Below are 20,410 nucleotides of genomic sequence, written 5' to 3'. Positions count from 1 at the left end.
AACGGGGTCCAGCAGCAGGAGCGCCACGGAGTGCGGCGCCGGCAGCCCAGACCCCGGCGCGGGGCCAGCAGCCGGAGCCCTGTGGTGGGCAGGGCGGCAGCTGAAACACCAGGCACACAGGTGGCAGCTCGGACACCTGTCCTTGTTGGACAGGGGAAGTTGGCATCAAGGGCAGAGTGAGCAGGTGCCGCGCTGTACCTGGGGGGTGGGCCAAGCTAATTTAAAGGAGGTAGTCCTTAGAAATGTTCATTTTTAGGAGGCGGTTCACGAGACTTGACCTTTTAGTGAAAGGGGTTCGCGGGTTGTTAAAGTTTGGAACCACTGCTGTAGAGAGAAGGAAGAGAGGAAGGTGGGGAATTGTCCCCCTTACCACCTCCAGGGTTGGTTACCAAAGGAACTAGAGTCAGACAGCCTCATGCTATGATCTTGGTAAGTAGGGTTGCCGGTTTGGGTTGAAAATATCCCTGGAGGTTTCATCATACGACATAATCTTTCATTAGAGATTAATCTTCGATTCCTGGAGGCTCCAGGACAATCCTGAATGGTTGGCAACCCTACTTAAGTGACTAGCCCATGCCGCTGCGGCTGTTGTTTACTAACCACTAACTGCTGATGTTAGCAAGTTAGCTCCGTGCTCGCTTGGGTATAGCTACATGGGCTGTCCCGATTGCAGAATAGACACTCCCTGAGAGTTGCAGCACTCTAGCTAGCCTAGCTCAAGTGACCACGTTGTGAAACAGCATGGGGCTACACAGTGTGGTTGGGTTCACATGTGATGCATGGGCTGCTGTATCCCCACGGCATTACTAGCTCCAGCATCTGCAGCTCTGGACCCTCAGACACCATCAGCCCCATCTGGCTAGCTCAAGCTTAAAGCATCCCTTAACTTGAGCGAGAGATATTTGTGTGAGGGCAGGAGTCAGGTTAGAGGCAACACTCAGATTCCAGCTCGAGCTCTGCAGCGATGACAAGCCCTTAGTAGGGTCAGTGCGGTGCTTGGATGGGAGACCCAGTAGGAAGTCGCAGGTGCTATAGGAAATGGTGCTGGAGATATTGTAGGTGGTGCTTTTCCCAGGGCCCTTAAATCGCATTGGGGGTGCTGTGCTGGTGGAGGGTGTTGTGTTATAGAGGCCAAAATTCTGATTATATGGCAGGTTACAGATTCCATGGCAGTTTTGTCAGACCAGGGCTGCTAACCCCAGGGCCTAGTTTGGATAATCAAAATTGGTCTGGTTAAATCCCCCTTGTGGTTTCCGTTGGATAGGACATTTTTCTTCCTTCCCAGACCTCAACTTTTCTGTAACGTTGCTGTGTGCTGTTAAACAGCTGCCTTATTCTACCCCAGGGGTGGCTGCCTTTCAGTGATGGGTGAAGCATTTACTCTTTGTCTCGTTTCTGTGTTAATTTTAGTGTGTGAAGAAGGCATTTTCATCCAGTCTCTTGGCTTTTAACAGCACTGGCAGCAATCCTGCTCTCCAAGGCCAGTTTGTGGGTAACTCCTGCACCCTAAGTGTAGCTTCCTTGGCAGATGGGGAAGAGACAGACCCATGACCCTGTCTCCCTCAGCACCAGCCAGAAGAATTTGCAAGCCGCTCAGGGGATCCTATGATGAATCATCCAAATGGATGTAGCCCGGGCATGTTCCCCGTGCCTGCCTGGGGGCAATGAGGGCGATTGCACCATAGATCCCAAAGTTCCCCCCCGGTGTCCGAGTAGGCTATTGCAGCTCCAACACCGCCCGTCATGGAGGGCTGTGGCCAAAAGCCACAGCAGAGCTCTTACATAAATTGTCTTTACAGAGCATCTTTCATGGGCCTCAGAACATTGCATGCCACGACAAGCTGTGTATGTGGAAGGAGGCCTTCTGTGTACAATAATGCATCCACCTCAGCAGTGGGACGTGGCAGCACCGTTGGCTGACAGTACTGTGACAGAAAGTGAAGAATACTGTATCCAACTGAAATCGCACGGGGCAGGGGGGCTTGTGCGGGCAGCACCAAGACCTGATGCTAGCCAGTGTGCGACCGGTGTTAATGCTCAGCTTGGACTGCAGGTCCCCCGGTTGGAGAGCGTGGGGCAGGGGGGAGATCGGTGCCTGCATACATTGAGTCCCCCAAACCTGTTTCTGTTAGTGAGGCTCCCTATATATGATAAAATGTGGGGGAGGACAGACAGAGGGGCCTGCAGGGCTAAATCCTGGGCTTCCAATGGCAGAGCGGAGCGACGGGCTTTGACCCACCCATTTGGCAGTTGCTCAGGATGTTGAATTAAGAACTTGTTTCTCTGATGTTCTACCTGCCACTCAGAAAGCTTCAGGGCTGATGGCAAAATTGCCATGGATTTTGATGGCCAGTGAGCACTGGTTGGGGACATGGGTTCTGGTCCTGGCTCTGGCACTGGCCTGACGGATGACATTAGGCAAGTCACTTTCCCTCTCTGTGCCTCAGTTTCGCCATCTATAAAATGGGGATAAATGCTACTGACCTACTTTGTAAAGTGCTTTGAGAGCTACTGGTGAAATGTGTCATGTAAGGGCTAGATTATGATGCTGGTCAGGGCACACCCAGACCCATTTCGTGGTGAAGCCTGGTCTGTCGTGTGTCTGGGACAAGGAGCAGTGTGGGCTGGGGCTGCAAGAGTGTGATGGAGGTATTCCTGGTGCTGTGCCCCCTGTCCAGGCCATGCCTCGCTGGCAGTCGCTCCTGCTGTTGTCACTGATGCTACCCACAGAATGGCCTTAACTTGTATAAAAGTTCCTGTTGGTGAGCATGGAGCTGGCTTCTGGCGTCCAGCTGGGGCCTGTCCCCTCTGCAAGCGGCATTTCTAAATGGAGAGGAGGGCACCCCAGCCTGCTCCCCTGCTCCATTTCCTTTCTCTGGAAGGAGATGGGGATTGCAGTGTGCCATTGCTCTTCAATCCTACCGGTGCTCTGGTCTCACCCAGGGAGTGATTGTGCCAGGGGATGCCTGTCCTGGCAGCTTTTTCTCGCTCTAGCCTTGGAGAAAGGCCCTTTCCATAGGTGTGGGGTGGGTCAGAGATTTCTGTTGTGGAGAAGGACCCGCAGGCTCCCATAGCCAAGTCGGCCCTGTTCCTCTGCATTGTCAGCACCATGCACACAGCCAGCAAAGGGGAGAGGTGAGCTGGCCCCGCGTGTACCTGAGATCCCCTCCACATGCCGTAACAAAGAGCCTTATCCGAGCGTGATTGGAACCGCAGTGATCCATTCAATGCGAGCCCAGAAAGGGGTGCCGCTCTCCATCCGGATCCTATCGCTGTTACTAAAGGCAGCTCACCTAGAAAAGAAGGGCATTGTGCCCGCCTTTGTGCAGGCAATGTAGCGAACACTGGGGGCAGTCAGCCATGCTCTGTTTGGGAAATGGGGGCACTGAAAGGGTCCTTCTGTGAGCTGAATAACGCTCGACCTTGGGCCACCAATTACAGCTGGGGCTTTCTCTCTTGGGGCACTCCGCCTCCCCCTCGTTCTGCAGGAGAGGCAGGCAGCCAGGGGGAAGCAAGCGGCACTGTTACAGGGTGGCTGTGCTGAAGATTCCCCCCTGCCGTGGAGTTGCCTGCGGATGACGCATAGGAATTGGGTCCTGTCTCCTCTTGGCCCTGCATGCGGCGGGGGAAACGCAGCTGCACCTGCTGGGTTGGAGCTGGCATCAGATGGGAATTGAGAGCTGCGGGGAAATGGCCTATGTTATTTCCAGGAATGCTTTCCCGCTGGCTCATTGGCTGTGGAAAGTGCTTTCCCAGGGCAGATGCTTTCTCCCGTTTTGTCCATCCATGCGTGTTAAAGTCCTTTCTTTTTGGATGTCTTCCCATGCCCAATCTGGAGCTGACCCACAGAGCCAGGGATAGGCTGCAGGAGTAAGGGGTGGAAGCTTTGCTTTAAGCTGCCACAAGGGCATTGGCTGGAATAAACACCCCTGGAGAGAGAGGGAGTGTATGTGAATGCAAATTTATAATATCAAGCCATGCAGGGGGAGGGAGGGACTCCTGTTTCTTGGCATAGAGGGGGAAATTGGGACGAGATCTTGGAAAGGAGCCACGGGTCAGCAAGCGAGGTGGCACACCTCAGCTGCAGTGCTGTGTCCAGGTGTGAGCACCACACTTCGCAAAAGATGTGAATAAACTGGAGAAAGCTCAGAGGAAAGCAACAAAAATAAGACGTTTGGAAAAGCAGACCTGTGAGGAAAGGTGGAAAGAACTGAGTGTGCTTAGTCTGGAGAGCAGACGTTTGAAGGGGGCATGATAAGTCTTCAGATGTGTAAAAGGTTGTTGTAAGGAGGTCAGTGATCAATTGCTCTCCGTGTCCACTGAAGGTAGGACAAGAAGTACTGGGCTTAAACTGCAGCAAGGGAGATTCATGTTAGAGATGAGAGAAAACTTTCTCGCTGTCAGGGTAGTTAAGTATGGAGCAGGCTGCGGAATCTCTGTCACTGGAGATTTTTTAACAGGTTAGGCAAACACCTGCCAGGGATGGTTTGATATATTGTGTCCTGCCTCAGCGAAGGCGGAATGGATTGGATGGCCTCGCAAGGGCCCTTCCAGCCTTACATTGCTATCGTTCGGTGATACGTGTGACTCAGAATCTTCCCCAGGACCCCAACTCGCATGGACAAACTTAGGTGCTGTCTTCGTTAGAGAAACTTTCACTAATGTCACCACATCACTGGAGTTCCACCCGTGCAGGACCCCTAGGATGGAGACACACTGCACCTGCTGAAAAAGGGGCTTACCGTAGAGTACGTTGCCCCAGTGCCAGCCCGACCTGACACTGGTGCCGCATGTCTACACTGGGGGGAGGTGCTCCAGTGTGACTCCATCTCTGTGGTTACAATGTGGCCGGTTTCTCCAGTGTGAAAAAGCCTTTAGGGCATGTCTACACAACAGGCAGCTGCAGCTCTGCGGCTGTAGCACCATTGTGTGGGTGCTTCCTGCATCGAGGAATGGGTGTTTCCACCCCTGTAGATAATCCACTTCCCCAAGCAGTGGTAGCGAGGATGACAGAAGAATTCTTCCATCGACCGAGCTGTGTCTACACCAGGGGTTAGGTCAGCTTAATTTTGGCGCCCACGGTGTGAATTTTTCACACCCCATGGCGGCATAGATAAGTCCATCTAAATTTTAAGTGTAGACCAAGGCTAAGAATAGGAGATATCAGCAAAGAGTGGCCCAGCTATGATGCTCAAATACCGGAAGTGCAAAACACCGAGTGACATTGCTTTGTCCCCAGATTTGAAATGATGAGCGGAGAGAGAAGAAAATGACTGGGAAAGAAGATAGATTTGTGGAGCCTTCTGTCTGGGTGTGTTTGGGCATTAAAGGAATCCCTAAAGCATCATCACAGCAGATCAGCTGCTCGCCCTAACCAGGGCTAACAGGATTACTCTGCTGCACTGGCGGGAGGAGGAAGAATTTTCGGAGTGAGGATTCTTGACAGGCTGCTGCTCGGCAGCCTCTCCTGGGAAGGCTACTTTGGGAAGAGAGATGAACTGGAAGACCTTTAACAGGGCACGAAACTGAATAGTAAATTTTGGGGAGAAGAGTCACTGTATTTTAGGCGATGGGGTAAAATAATTTTGCAACTTTAAATGTACAAAAGAGACACCCCCCCACTCCCACCCCCTCAAAAAATCCCAGGTCTTGTTGATTTAGAGGCTGGGGCCTGGGATATTTTTATTTCTGCATGTGTGCAACTTTTGATACAGCATGTGGGGATTACTGTCCTTTGCCCTGAGAGTGAGCTTTGTAATGGATGCATTTCCTTTTTGGGCATCATCACAGGGTGCTCTGCCTCTTTAAGGGGCCAGCACCCTGTTGAGAACCAGTTGGGACCTGGTAGTTTGCAAGTGGTCACATGACTGCCAGGTGAGTACCCGATTCCTATAAAAGCGGAAAGAGCTCAGTTGAGGGCAGAGTTGCAGCAAGCAGGTTGGTTTCTCTTGCAGGTGTGTAGCCAGAGGATGGGCCCCCAGACAGATGGCCTCAGGGAGGACTGGGGAAGAGCTGTCAGCAGAAGGCAGGCTCAGGGGAAGGAACAGGCTTGATGTGGAGTTTGTGCTACCAGTTTTATTTGGAAGTAAAGCTTGAAGCCCTGAGAGCAAGGGTCTGAACGGACTCTGGCTGGGGCATGAGCCCACCCTGGGCTGGGGAGATGGGTCAGCAGCCGACATGTTCTTCCTTGTCAATTCTAAAATCTCTCCTGCCAGTAGAGAAAAGAGAGACTATTTGGCACTAAAAGAGAAGGACACCATCTCCTGTTACTGCTTCTCTCCACTCCCAGGGACTCACCTGTTCCTGACAAGGTGTCACTTTTCTCCTTGCTCCCTTGCGCAGAGCCACTGTCCTCTTCCACCTTTCCAGCGCTGCCAGCCTCAGGCAGAGCTGCAATGCCCCCAGCTTCCCTAAATAGCCAATAGAGGTCATTGCCGCAGCTGCACAAAGTGGGCCAGAGCTGTAGGCTCCCTCTCTGCAGCACACTCCCTGTCAGAGGTGTCCAGGGGCTCGAGGCTCTGCTTGGATCTCCACCCCCCCCCCCCCCCCCCCCCCGGAGAGTGGCTCATTATTACCCTGCTGCGCTGGCTCCTTTTTGCATGGATGCACTTTCACGTGAGCCAACGGAAGCCTCCCGAGCCAACCTTCCATGGAAATTAAAAGCACAGCAGGCAGAGAGGGGTCACAGGTGTCTCTCTCTCGTCTTCCCAGGCGTGCTGGCTGAGGCAAAAGGGCATCTCCTCAAGCTGAAGTCAGCAGAGAGACTTCAGTGTGACCTGGAATTGGTCACTGACACGCAGCACGGGACTGTTGGGGGTAGAGGTTTCTGAAGTTGGGGAATGGGCACAGGCACTGCATCCTGTGCACAGAAAAACGGGTTTCAAGGATTCTCAGTGCACCCATCACTGTATCTGGGCCCCATTGATAGCCCAGCCAGTTTGAGAGGCAGTGTGGTCCAGGGGAGAGGACATCAGACTGCGACTCAGGCCTGGGTTCTACTCCTCTCTTTGCCGTTGACCTGGTATGTGACCGTGGATAAGTCACGTCTCTCTGTGCCTCTGTTTCCCCTCCTACCCTTTGTTCCTCTTGACTGTTTAGATTGTAAACTCATCAGGTTGGGACTGTCTTACTGTGTGTGTACCGCGCCTAGCACAAAGGGGCCCTTATCTCCGATGGGGTGTGTAGGCGCCACAACGGGCTGTGTATCCCCCCACTCTAGAGCCAGCGTTAATTCCCTGCAGGGGAGGACAGCCAGGGGAAGGGAGAGCATACCTTCTTCTCAACTGTTTGAAATGGGCCGTCCTGATTATCACTACAGAAGTTTCTTTTTTCTCCTGCTGATAATATCCCAACTTAATTGATTGGTCTCGTTACAGTTGGTATGGCAACACCCACGTTTTCAGGTTATCTGTGTGTATATATATCTTCCTACTGTATTTTCCACTGCATGGCTCCGATGAAGTGGGTTTTAGCCCATGAAAGTTTATGCCCAAATAAATTTGTTAGTCTCTAAGGTGCCACAAGTCCTCCTCGTGTTTTTTTTTTTTTTTGCTGATACAGACTAACACAGCTACCACTCTGAAACCTGTGTTTGTCCTTGTTAATGATGTTTGACCCTGTACTGCAAGGTGAGCTAGCTAAAAACTACAGTGCTCCCCCATTCCTCTCTTCTGGTGTCACTGGGCGTCAGAGATGTGGAGCCCTGATGTGTTGGTTGAGACTAACAGCTCACTTCTGGTTGTGTGTTCTTCCGTTATTCGTGCTCCGTCTCTCCAATCATGGAACTGCATTTCGAGAGAAAGTTCCTCACATGCCTGCTGCTAGTGATTCTGTAACCAGCGCTTGGCAAGCCAGGAAAGTGCTTTGCCACCTTGGCCCCATGCTGGAGTTGCTCCAGTCCGGGGGAAGGGTGAACCAGTCATGGGCTTGCTCAGGTCTCTTAGTCCGCCCTCTTTTTCTATATCCCAGTTACTCAGGCCAAGGAATCTCTGACATCAGTTAGTGGCTGAGATTAGGGGCTCTGAGAACTTAGCCCATCGGACCTGGCCTCTTAGCTGCTGATTTTCCTGCACTGTGATTGCATTGTCAACTGGGAACGAGGAGAGAACATGTGGAACACAAGGCCGATCCTTCCCGCCTAATATAAACCCACAAGTGGCCGTTCAGAAACAGCTGGGTCTGAGCATCAGCACGGGGTAGCAGGAAGGAGAGAACAAGGGAGCGCGCCCCAGCGGGCTGTTGGAAGTAGCTGAACTGTGAGCACCACCTGGACAGGCGATCAGGAGCTCAGTTTTATATCTCCTGTGAAGAGAGGCACCTGGTACCATGCATGCCTTGAAAGCCTTGCCAATGTCTGTCTGGTTCAGCCGCGCAGTGCTGCAGTGGGGGATGTGCAGGCCGTGTGCACCCCGCAGGGCCAGGTCTCTGTAGCTTTCTGTGTGCTCAGAGCAGAGACGGCAGCTGCTGACTTGTCCCCAGAGGGCTCTGGAAGAAATGCAGCGGTCTGGTTTGGCAGCTGCACAGCCTGCCTTAGAGGGGCTTCACAGCTATCCTGGGCCTGTGGCTCCCCCCTTCAAAACCCGCCTTGTGTTCTGTGGGAATCACCATACCCCATTTCTGGGTTTATCAGCCGTTGCTTTGCCAGTAGCTGGTCACTGCCGAGGTGGTTTCCTCATGATATCTTCTGATAAAATAGTGACGTACTGGATATTCCTTACCCTTAGCATATGGGCGATCTGTAACCTGCCAGCCTAAAGGAATGTGCCACATCTTGGGTGACACACCAGGGAGTGAACCGGAGACCTCCAGACCTGAAAGCGTGAGCTGCTACAGCTTAAGCTAAAGTGCCAAGCCTCCTCTGTTGGGAGTGGGGAGGGCCTCAGAGCCTGGTCTCCAGCCCTAGCAGGAATGGCTGTTTTTAGCCCTGCAGCTCAAGCCTCAAAAGCCTGAGTCAGTTGACCCGGGCTCTGAGATTTCCTGCCAGGGGTGTTTTTGAAGTGGAGATGTACTCTTACAGGCTCATATCCTTTGTGAATGAGTCACAGCAGCGGGGACCTGTAACATACTCACCAATGGGTAGAAATGCATTGGAGGCTGTCTATTCACAGTTAGGTATGTGCCATCAGGGTGTGATACCCAAAGAGCCTCAAAGTACTTTCTACACACTAATTAATTTTGTCCCCTCACAATAAGAGCTGCACAGAACGCTTGTAACTAAACCCGAAGCTACCTGCAACTTGTTGCTCTGGAGTTTTGTCCCTGACTCAAAACTCTAGTCAAGTGCATGAGCCTAATCCAGACTTAGAGTGATCTTGAGTTAACTGATGATCTTGACTTCTCATTTATGCAAAATCTGGCACCTCCAGCTGAGTTTTTCTGAACAGCTTGTTTGTACCTGAAGAACAAAGAACACGGATTCTTTCAGAAGGGAGAGTTGAGGTGCAGGTCGCTCCCTGCCCCCATAGGGAATGAATCTAAAGCAAAGTTCTCGCCAGTCAGTCTGCTGTGATCAGCTCTGCTCATAACACACCTGCAAGGGAGGAGCTGAGTCACAAAGGGCCAGTTCTTCAAAGGTATTTTGGTATCTAAAGATGCAGCTAGGGAGTCAATGGAAGTTAGGGGCTAACTGGCTTGGGCCCGCTTGCAAATCCCACTAAGTACCTGTCTGCATCTTCAGGCACCTAACTACCTTTGGAGCTCCAGCATGGAGAGGTTAGTGACCCGATTGCCAAGAGTTCAGTGCTGGCAGCTTCTACTGTTGTGACATTGAGGGTTTAACACCCAGCATGCTTGTCTTTTTTGAAAATCTGGACACACATGGCCTGGCAGCAAGCCACATGGATAGACGGCGGAGGCCTGATTCTCAGTCCCTGGGTCTCTCTCATCTCTGCTCTCTGAAATGAGTTTAATATCTGGATGGGAAGGGAAGTTGGTAGTGTTGCTTGCTGTTTTTAACTTGACTGAAATAAACCTTCCGGTAAACCCTCAAGCACAATTTCAGCTGTTGGCATTGTGGGAATGGAGTCAATAAAATCAGTGTTCTTGCTGGTGGTTGCAAATAGTTAACAAACGGGAGGACAAAATAAACCCTTTAATAAACACTTTAGTCAAAGGCACCCCACACCTTCCTTGGTGCCAACCCTTAAAATCCAGGTCTATTACAGCCCTATGGATCCATCGAGGAATTCTCAGTGGGTGCACTCCAGCCTACAGCTCTAGTAATTGCTGGGGCAGGGGCTGAAGATGGAGAATGGGCCAACATCCCTGCATCCCCACAGCTCTGCTTTGCAAGCACTTTGAGATGTCTCTCATTTGCAGAACACATATTTGTTATGTAATAAGCGTCAGGAATTAATGATCCACGCAGCAACTGAGAAAACTTGCATGCTAAGCACTCTTGGAAAAATAACTGCTTTTCGACTGATGGTATACGAGAATAAAACTCCATCCACCACATCCCGGGGCAGGCACACTTGGCCTTGTTGTCTGAACTCCTGCAGGAGACAATACAACCAGCCTTCTTCCCCAAGTCCCTTTCCCTTTGGAGAGGTAATGCTTCCACCGCTCCTTATGAATCATGAGTTTAGCAGCTATGGCAGATCATCAATCAGTACTCTAGAGTCACCAGGACAAATCTTGGGATGTTTAATCTTTAATATTAGACGTGTTTAAAGCAGTGAATATTTCATGAAGGTGCTGTTGCATTTGAGCACATCATTAGCTGTCTGCTTCCTCCCCGCCCCCCCTTTGCAGAGTGTTCTCTTCACAATCTTCGAGCTGAACCCCTGTTTCCTTCCCTCTGCAAAGAAAGCGCTTATTTCAATACCCCTAAGACATTTTGAGGTCTTCCATAGGGCCCAAAGAAAGCATGGGTATTTTGTCAGTCTGTGTTAACTCTGTCTGGGGTATCCACACCCCATTCTGCCACAACATCTTTCCTTCACTCTGGCCATAGCGGGGTGTGGGCAGAGAGAACTAAAGGGAACGGTTTGCTTTGAACAGTCCCTCCACCACCCCCACCCCCCGCACACGCTCTGCCTGTGTTTAAAACTTAGTCCAATGCTCTGTCAAGTGAAGACAGGAGCTGAAGGGGAAAAGAAAGGGATGGGGTTGGAGGGAAAAAAAATCAACAAAAGCTTTTAACAGCGACTATATGTGCAAATCCAATTAATCTTTTATTCCACCATCTCTCGCTCCGGGTTATGTATTTCTACCAAACAAAGAATCAATCTGGGCCAAGTGTAGTTAGGTCTCTGGTGTGGAAAAATCATGACGCCTCCACTAATGCTGTCAGGAGGGGAATGGGGTGGGGGGGAAATCGGAGAATGAGCCCTTGAGGTAAGGAGGCAGAGAGAGCTTGGAAGAAGAAGGGAGAGGCAGAATAGGGCAGTAGATCAAAAAAGACTGTTGGCACCATCATGTATCCTTTGTGGGAGGTGGAAAACGGGCAAGAACCAGGACTGCTCTGATGGGCCTGAAACCTTGCAGTGAGAGGAGGACTTCAAAAGAGTTTACAATTAGAAGCATGCCGTGGTCCAGGAGATTAGGGGGGCAGAGAGATGATTCAGGATTGCTGCTTGCCAGGAGGGGCTGGTGATGAGATAAGAGGCACCTTGTCCTGGTGTGAAGCCAGCCCAGATCAGGAGGGGACGAGAGGCTATTTCCACCTGTGGAGTGGGATGCTGTTCTTTATTGTGAACTGAATTGGTCACAGAACAGCCCCTAGCATACAGATTCATGACCCTAATTGGCATCCAGTTGCAACCAGCTGACAGGGTCAAGAATGTCACAGGGGAGGGGACTTCCCTTAGGGAAGGGGTGTTGCCTGCTTAAGGGACTGGGACTTTACCCTTTGGGAGGAGTATTTCATTCCGCTCTGCTCCATGGGCCTGAGCCACAGCTGGAGTGCCTGGCTGCTGCACTGGTGAAAGCCAGCAAACCCCTGCTGTCCCAAACATGTCTGTAGCAAGGAGGAGATGCAAGGTTCTGCGCACCCTCAGTTCCCAGTGATTTCAGTGTCCGCTGAGGATGCTCAGGGCATTGCAGGATTGGGCCTCAGGTGCTGCTAGCCGAGTGAGCTGTGTCTTCTACAGAATGATCAGGATCAACTCCCACCAGCGGCTATTCTGTCTCTCCCCCCCACTTTTGTTATGTGCTCAGCTGCATTGCACTGAAGCTCCAGGTAAAGCAGGAGCCGACAGAATGGCACGCTCTGGGGGAGCTAGCCGAGACTAGAGATGCTGCAGGGGTTCTCTCTCTCCCATGCGCGTCACCCTAGCTTCTAGGTAGATTCCAAAGGGCTCTTGGACCCAGGAGGGGCCGTGGATGGAAGGGATGGGGCAAGGAATGCTAGAACGGCCAGCTGTGGATGAACAGGGAGAGGAATGGTGGTGTGGGAGAGCCACATACAGTTACTCCTCATGCGCTCTCTGCAGACAGAGGTTGAATCTCTCTCCTTTCCCTTTCAGGTGAGTGCAGCTGTCATGAAGGCTATGCCCCTGACCCAGTGCATCGGCATCTGTGTGTGCGCAGTGACTGGGGGCACAGTGAAGGGTGAGTGGGGCTGGTAAGGTGGGCACTCATCCCCAGACTGCCCCCTTGGGTCCAGGCTGGCATCATCAGTGGCACACACTGCCCAACGGTTCAGTGCAGATCCAGGGTTACGTTGCTGCCTCAGTTTCCCCAATGGGCTTTTAGTGAGTTCAGTGAGGCTTTCACGTAGTGAACAACGCCCCTTCAGGGATCTAATTCATGTAACTAAACACTGAATGTGGCAGGCAAGCAAGCTTTCTGCCCAGCGTCCTAGCTGCGGGAGCGGCAAATGTCTGCCCGAACCGAGTCCATTTGCCTTCTCCGTCCAGGCTCCTTACCTGTGAGGCCTTCTCAAATCGAGACCCTCTTCTGGAGTTGGGCTTCTTGCCACCAGCTGGGGAAGGGTTCCTTCTCTGGGCTCAGGGATCCCACAGAGCTTGAATTACCGCAATGCTTCTCTGGATCTGGATCACCTGCTGCTGTCTGATAAAGTCCTTTCACTGGGACCAGCTCTCTGGATGGACTTGTCACTGATGGCACCTGCCTTTTGAAACACATCCCCTCCAGGAGTACCTTTCATCAGTCCCCTTTCCTGGGGAGTTCCCCTGAGCAGTCCCTTTCCTCCAGAGCTTCTGGAACCTTCTGACTGAACCCTCAAGCCTTTATTAAGCCCAGGTGTTCCTTAGCTAATTAGCTGCTGCCTGGCCGCCTATGCAATTAAACGACTCACAGGTGGATCTGGCCGGGTTCGTTCTCTTTAGCAGAGCCTGTCACAGCTAGTCTAACCCGTCAGATGGTCAGGCACCCTGTGACGGGTGCTATGAGCCCTTAATGTCAGGATGGGAAAAACAGCTTTACCTTTCTCCCAGATCCCCTTGCTTGTGTACCAATTCCTCATGTGTATAGTTGGCTCTAGACCCACCTGTTGGCATCACTGGGTGAGCTTGTCCCTGGGTGTTTACCTTTCCTTGCCGGTTGACATGCGGTGCTCTCTGTCCTCTGTCTCTCAGGCCTTGGCCCTACACAACGCTCGAAAGGGGCTACGACTTGGTCACAGGAGAGCAAGCACCCGAGAAGATTCTCAGGTAAGCTGAATGGCTAGTCAGTCAGTCTGTTGGGAGTTGGAGCATTTGGCTGCCAGGGCACATTGGGTCTCTTTGGGAACCGCTCCAGCAGGCTTTGCAGTCACTAGCTCCTGCTGCCATTTTGTTCTTCTCCCTGTGCTGCACTGGCTCTGTTCGTAGTCAATGAGTTTGGAAGACCTTCGGGGGGGGGGGGGAGGAAGGGTTTGACCCTCCGGTCACCATCCCCTTTGGCATGCATCTGGGTCAGGAAGCAACCGAGGAAAGTGTGAGCTTCCTAGCGATCCACTCTGTCCTCCAGATTCAGAGGGGCCAGTTTGCCCACTTGTGCTCAGGCTGCCCTTCTACCCCTCTCCCTGCTCTCACCTGTTCTGGCTCCGTTCCCCAGTGTTGGCTTTCTGGAGCAAGATACCAAACAGGCTCCGTATTCCACCCCACCGTACCATCCAACCAGCCTCCAGACGTTCAGACACTGAAGAGGGACTTAGCGCTTGCCCTGTATTTCATGTGCTTACGCTACGTTCTTGCCTCTCTCTCAGGTCCACTTATAGTTTGGGTCAGGGCCTCTGGCTACCTGTCAGTAAGAGCTTCGTGGTGCCTCCTGTGGAGCTTTCCATCAACCCTCTCGCCAGCTGCAAGACAGACGTCCTGGTGACAGAAGACCCGGCAGACGTCAGGTAGGGGACCAAACTGTCTTGCGGAGATGACTCTCAATGCTCCTTGTAAGAAGCTGAGATGCAGTACCCCTCTGGTGGGATGTCTTCCTATCTCCAGATGGGACTTTCTCTTGGGCTGAGTGCGGCTTTGAGTTCTTCAGTGTTGACCTGTCCATTGGCAATCCTGCACATGAGTCAGTTTCTTGAGGGAGAATGTGTTTTCCATGCCCATGTCTTCTCCAAAAAACCTTTCTACATGCTTGAGTCAGTTGACAGCCACCTTCATTGTAGATGATATGCATGGTGGGAAGAGGCCTACACGGATGCTGTTAGGTTGTTTAGTTCTTCTGAGCTTAGGGCTGGCCTACACACACAATTGCTCAGATTTTAACTGAAGGTGTGTTTTCAATCCATGCAGCTAAACTAGTGCAGATGTTGGATGGATTCTCTTAAATTAAACCAATTGAAACCTGACTTATACTGATGTATCTTACATCAAAGCATTCACCAGTGCGAGCTAAATAAGAATAAGGGGTCAGGGATGTCAAGAGCTCAAGTGGCTAGCAAGAATCACATGCTCTTATTTGACTGTGACAAGCACAAGTGGGGAATGCTCTTTGCAAGGCAGGGAGTGGAGGGGAGAGATTGCTTGCTTGACTTGGCAAATGGATTATTCATCTTTCAGAAACGCTCATAGAAATGCCAGCAGTTCTCCTGGGTATTAAAACATTAGGCACTGGCTCCAGGCGGAGAGATGGAGGATTGGCAGACACGTACTCAGACTGTCTTATACCCCTATGCTGCAGCCTCCAGCACTTGGCTGTGGGGTCAAAGCTGGTCCCTAGTGAACAGAGCCCACCTTGCCTTGTCTTGTTTTTATACATTTTTCTCCTATGCTTCTCTGTAAACTCGGTGGATTTTGTTTGGCTTCCCTGGCGTGGCTCACTCTGTTCCCCAGACTTTGGTTGGTTGGTACTGGTCTAGTTCAGAAGCTGGATCTAAGGGAACCTCTGCTGGGTGAAGGAGAAGTGTACTGAGTGTGGGCTGGGAAGCAGAGGTGTTCTGTGGTTATAAGTGTTACCTTGGGCAAGTCACGTGTCCACCGTGTGCCAGAGAGAAAACCAAGTATAGGACAGGGCCTTAGAGACTGCCCCTGCTGGTGCTGTGATGGCTGTCAACTGAACGAGGTTAACCCGGGTGCAGGGCAAGTCTCACCCCACCTTGTACATGAGGGTTTAGCTATGCTGCCCTCCTAGCTATGGAAGTGTGAGCTCCCCTTCTTATACCCCTACCCTCAACCATCATGAGTCTCCCAAATCAATCCCTGGGTGAGAATAAGCTAGTTGGGTTCTATTGAGACCTCAGGTTCTTTTTTTCTGGTAAGACTTTCCTCATGAATGTGAGACCTCACTTCTCTACCCCATGGATCCTCATCAGTGTTGCAACTCTATCTTCGAACATTCAGACATCCATCCATCCACTCACTCAAGAAAGGCGATGGTCAGATGTGCATCCTCTCTTCTTTCACCGACAAGCTAGGCACAAACCCAACCTTAGGAGAGCAGTGTTGTCTAGTGTGCTGAGCAACCAACTGGGAGTCAGTACTCCTCGGTTCCATAATTTTATCACAATGCCCCTGCCCTTTCCTCTCTGCCAACTAGCCCACTTCTCCAATAGTCGTCTTTGCTCCTTCTTTCCCTTTGCTTCCCAGGTGTCTGGCTGGTAGGTCTTGCCCACATGCTGAGGGTCTAACTGATCTCCAGATTCAGTCGGGTCGGGAAGGAATTTTCCCCCAGATCAGGTTGGCAGAGACCCTGTTTTTTTGTTTTGCATTCCTGTGCAGCATGGGGCACTGGTCACTTGCTGGTTTAAACTCGTGTAAATGGTGGATTCTCTGTAACTTTTGACGTCTTTAAACCATGATTTGAGGACTTCAGTAACTCAGCCAGAGGTTAGGGGTCTATTACAGGAGTGGGTGGGTGAGGTTCTGTGGCCTGCAATATGCAGGAAGTCAGACTAGATGATCGTGATGGTCCCTTCTAGCCTTAAAGTCTATGAGTCTGCTTATAGAACACCTCCCTTACCTTGTCTGTAAAGACACCACCCTCCCCTTCAAATCCCTCCTGAAGATCTACTTTGACCATGACACCTACAAGGCATCTACCCCCTGATGTAGCCATTGCTAGCTGTCTGTCAGGAAGAGCTGCTGTTCATTCATGTAAAAATGTAAAGTCAAGTTATCACAGAATATAGAATATTAGGGTTGGAAGAGACCTTCACAGACTGGGCAATGCATGCGCCTGGAGGTTCATGTCATGCCCAAGGTCATGCAAGAAGTCTGTGGCAGAGCCAGGATGCCAGCCCAAGAACTCCTGACTCCCCATTTTATACTTTAGTTTCTGGGCTCACTTCTCCTACAAAATAATATACCCCAGCCTTGAAGGGCTGTTGTGAGTTGCTCACTTTGTACCAAGCACTTTGTGGTGCTGGGGTGAAAGGTGCTGGGGAAGGTTTAACATGTTTGTGCACTTTTAATATCTCCCAGCACATCTAGCCAGGAGAATATTGTCTCTCTCCACCTCCAAATTTAGTCCAAGCTATTTTAATAAAAGCAAAGTCTATTAAGCTTGGTTTTCTCTTGGCGGCAGTAAATCTCTTCAAACACTGATCCCTATGGGAGATTCCTGGGATTACTTGCCACTGCAGAGGGGGTGAAAGAGCAACAGAAGGGGATGGAGGTGAGGGGAAGCTTCAGGTGCCGAGAATGTCACTTGCTCCCTGGTAAATGAAACTTGAATCTAGAATTGTGGATATAAATATTGGAGTGACCCAGGTAAAATAAAGGGAGAACAGTTCACTGAGCTTGACTCTGACATGCAGGAGGTGCTAAATTATTAAAACTTTAATAAACGTAATAATAAATATTTGATGTTGAATTATGGAAGTTTTCACAGATACAGTGGAAACCGAAAAATGATCTATTATCTCTGCATTAGAACTTAAACACTGCTCAAACAGGGATCAGGCTGTCAGCTCCAGGGCCCGGGTGTTCCATGGTGGATGACAGCCAAGGTGATGCACGCGTAGGTTGGTGTTACAGGTTCTCTAATGCAGTGACGGGTGCAGTGGAATCACGTTCCAGTGCTGGAGGTTCACTGCAATGCTGAGAATAGGTGATGGAGTTACATCCGGTATTAAGAAGGCTTGGTGCTGTCCTATCTCAGCACTGGAGGTTCTCAAGTGCTCTCTTGTAATAAGAAAGCTACTTTGAAAGCTTAGCTGTTTGGGAAATAATCAAATATATTTTCCCAGTTCCTTCACTTTGTCCTTGTGGACTGAGACACACTCAGGGCATGTCTACACGTGGAGCTAGGTGTGCGTGATTCCCAACTCGTGAAGACATCCTTGGGCTAGCACTCGGAGCTATCACACTCAAAATAGTAGTGTAGCACGGGCAGTGGTGAGCAGTGGTACAGGCTAGCCGCCCTGAGTACAAACCCATGCGGACCCCATGGGTATGTAGTCGGGGTAGCTTGCTTGTGCTACCGTGGCTACACTGTTCTTTTTGGCATGCTAGCTCAGTGAGACCTAGTGTGCGTATGTCTGTGCAAAGTTGGGAATTACCCCCCTACCTCTAAGTCGAGACATAGCCTCAGGGTGATAGTCTGGGAGGGGAGATACTGAACTTGTCTCTCAGGGCTGTAAATCCCCAATACTGACCTGTAAGACACAACCTGCCATTGGAGACTCCTGGGTATTTTACGGTAATATAGTAACCGTACAGCAGCTGGGTCTTTGCCCTTGGAGCTTCCCATTGCAGAGCTGTAATACGGAGGCAGTAGTGCAGTCGTGTCTCTGGATTGCAATATCCCACTGATTGTGTTGGAATGCATAAGCACTAATGCGGTCCCATCTCAGCGCCAGGGCTTCTCCTGTTCAGTGCCGAAATGCATTAACTGTAATGCAGCTGTGTCTTGGTGCTGGGAGAGGTTCCCATTTGCTGTACGGTAATACGGTGGCAGTAAAACAGTCATGTATTTCTTTTATGTCCTTGGTAACAAGTGTGCCACATTCCTTCAGGCCTTTGATTAGTCTGTCCCCTTTGGCTTGGGGGTCACTTGTCTCTAAGAGTTTAATGGAGGGAAATTGCAGGGGGGCTAGTTTTGAAGAAGCATGTGAAGTCTTTACAACTCTGAGGGGAAAGGTCTGAGTGTGGCCTTGTGTTTTTATGAAGACGCCGGAGAGTGTGTAAAGAATAGATGGAGATCTGCCTTTCAATGGCTGTTCAGTGAAGTGCCGACTCCAGCTTCCTGCCAGCATTCAGAGGGAACGTTGTACTCGTTTGCTGCTCTGCTAAATAGCTCAACAAGAGAGTCAGCTGCATGTCCCAGCTGTTAGCTGCAGGTCTGGTGAAAGGCCCTAGATAGCTCAATGAGTTTCAAGTTGTGACTTAGAGAAGTTGTTATCATAGAAGTTAGAGATGGAAAGGACTATCAATTTGTTTAGTCCCATCTCTTTGGCAATGCAGGATTGTTCCCCATGTTACATTTTTTACCGGAGATGAGCTGTGATATAACTTTGCATGCATCACTTACAATGGTGTATTGTTTTAATTCTGTGCACCATAAATTAGGCACATGCCTTCTTTTATGGTTAATGAAACTTGAATGTATAATTAATATACTTGCATATATAATTCATCAGGGACTGCATTACGTGTCCCCTCCTCAGCCACTCAATATGATCCATTGTATGATGTTGATATCAGTCTCATGTCATTGCATGGCCATACACAGATTGGAATCTGTGTTATTGGGCATTTGGCCCAGTGCATTATGGGGCTGTTCACCGAGCTCTGAAGCATCTGGCATTGGCTGTGCTAGAAGCAGAGTACTAGGCTTGATGGACTCTCCCAGATTCCTCTCCACTGATGAGACCATCAATCAGTATTTGTCTCCCTTTCTTAAAACATCTGTTAATTTCCTGCTCTCCCGCATCTCTGTGTTTTTTCCCATGTTACTCGCTGTGAATGAACTGACCTCCGTGCCCTGGCTTGCAATCCACATCTCTCCTCATGCTAATCCCACATTTCCCACAAGTTGCAAGTTCATAATATCCAAACCCTTATTTCTCCCCTCGGTGTCTCCCAGAGTGCATTGCCTTCTCGATCTGTGCCAGCACGCTCTGTTGGGACAGAGACTTTCTAAAGCTTTATGTATTGCACAGCGCCGTGAATGTTATCAGTTCATTATGTACCTGGCAAGCCTTGCACTCCCAATGTAATTTCTCCACTGAATCCCCCAGCTGTAGTTTAAGCTGGTCTATGGTTGGTAAAAAATGGTGTGCAGAACTGGGGCAGCATGGTGTCTACAGAATTATAGAAATAAAGGGCTGAGAGGGACCTTGAGAGGTCATCTAGCCCAGCCCCTGCACTGAGGCAGGACCACTCCTGACAGATGTTTGTCTAAACTGTTCTGAAAAATCTCTAATAATGTGGAGCCTCCCTAGGAAGCCTATTCTACTATTTAACTATCACTATTAGGGAAAAGAGTCTAACTATATCTAACCTAAATCTCCCTTCCTAAAGATTAAGCCAATTGCTTCTTTTCCTACCTTCAGTGGACTTGGAGAACTGTTGATCTCCATCCTCTTTACAACAGCCCACAACATACAGGAGACCGTTATCAGGTTCCCAACTCAGTCTTTTCTCAAGACTGAACATGCCCAGTTTGGGTTTTTTTAAACCTTTCCTCATAGGCTGTTTATCACTTTTGTTGTTTTCCCCTGGATTCTCCAGTTTGTCCACATCTTTCCTACAGTGTGATGTCCAGAACTGGACACAGTACTCCAGCGGAGGCCTCACCCATGCTGTCTTACAATATAACACAGCTGTTATACACCCCAGAACGGTATTAGCCCGTTTTGCAACTGCATCACATTGTTGACGCATATTCAATTTGTGTCCCACTCTAATCCCTAGAGTCTTTTCAGCAGTACTGCCACCTAGCCAATTATTCCCCATCTTGTGGGTGTGTGTTTGATTTTTCCTTTCTAAGTGTAGTATTTTGCATTTGGCTTTATTGAAATTAACCTTGTTGATTGTTGACTAATTCTCCAATTTGCTGAGGTCGTTTTGAATTC

At 50.2% G+C, this 20,410-nt stretch overlaps 1 protein-coding gene across 4 annotated transcripts in view; it reads left to right on the top strand.

Annotated features, from left to right (window-relative positions):
* Positions 1-20,410, top strand: part of ASTN2 (astrotactin 2) — a 604,755-nt gene that overhangs the window by 251,332 nt on the left and 333,013 nt on the right. For all 4 annotated transcript variants that reach the window (XM_048822555.2, XM_075120548.1, XM_048822557.2 and 1 more), the window contains 3 exons: positions 12,468-12,552; positions 13,542-13,616; positions 14,153-14,290. In XM_048822555.2, coding sequence (XP_048678512.1) covers positions 12,468-12,552; positions 13,542-13,616; positions 14,153-14,290 — 298 coding nt within the window. The remainder of the gene's footprint in view (positions 1-12,467; positions 12,553-13,541; positions 13,617-14,152; positions 14,291-20,410) is intronic.

The sequence above is a fragment of the Caretta caretta genome, chromosome 16, assembly GCF_965140235.1.
Source record: "Caretta caretta isolate rCarCar2 chromosome 16, rCarCar1.hap1, whole genome shotgun sequence".
Taxonomy (NCBI): Eukaryota; Metazoa; Chordata; order Testudines; family Cheloniidae; genus Caretta; species Caretta caretta.
Note: the sequence above shows the minus strand (reverse complement) of the source record. Positions and strands in the feature narration are given on the sequence as shown.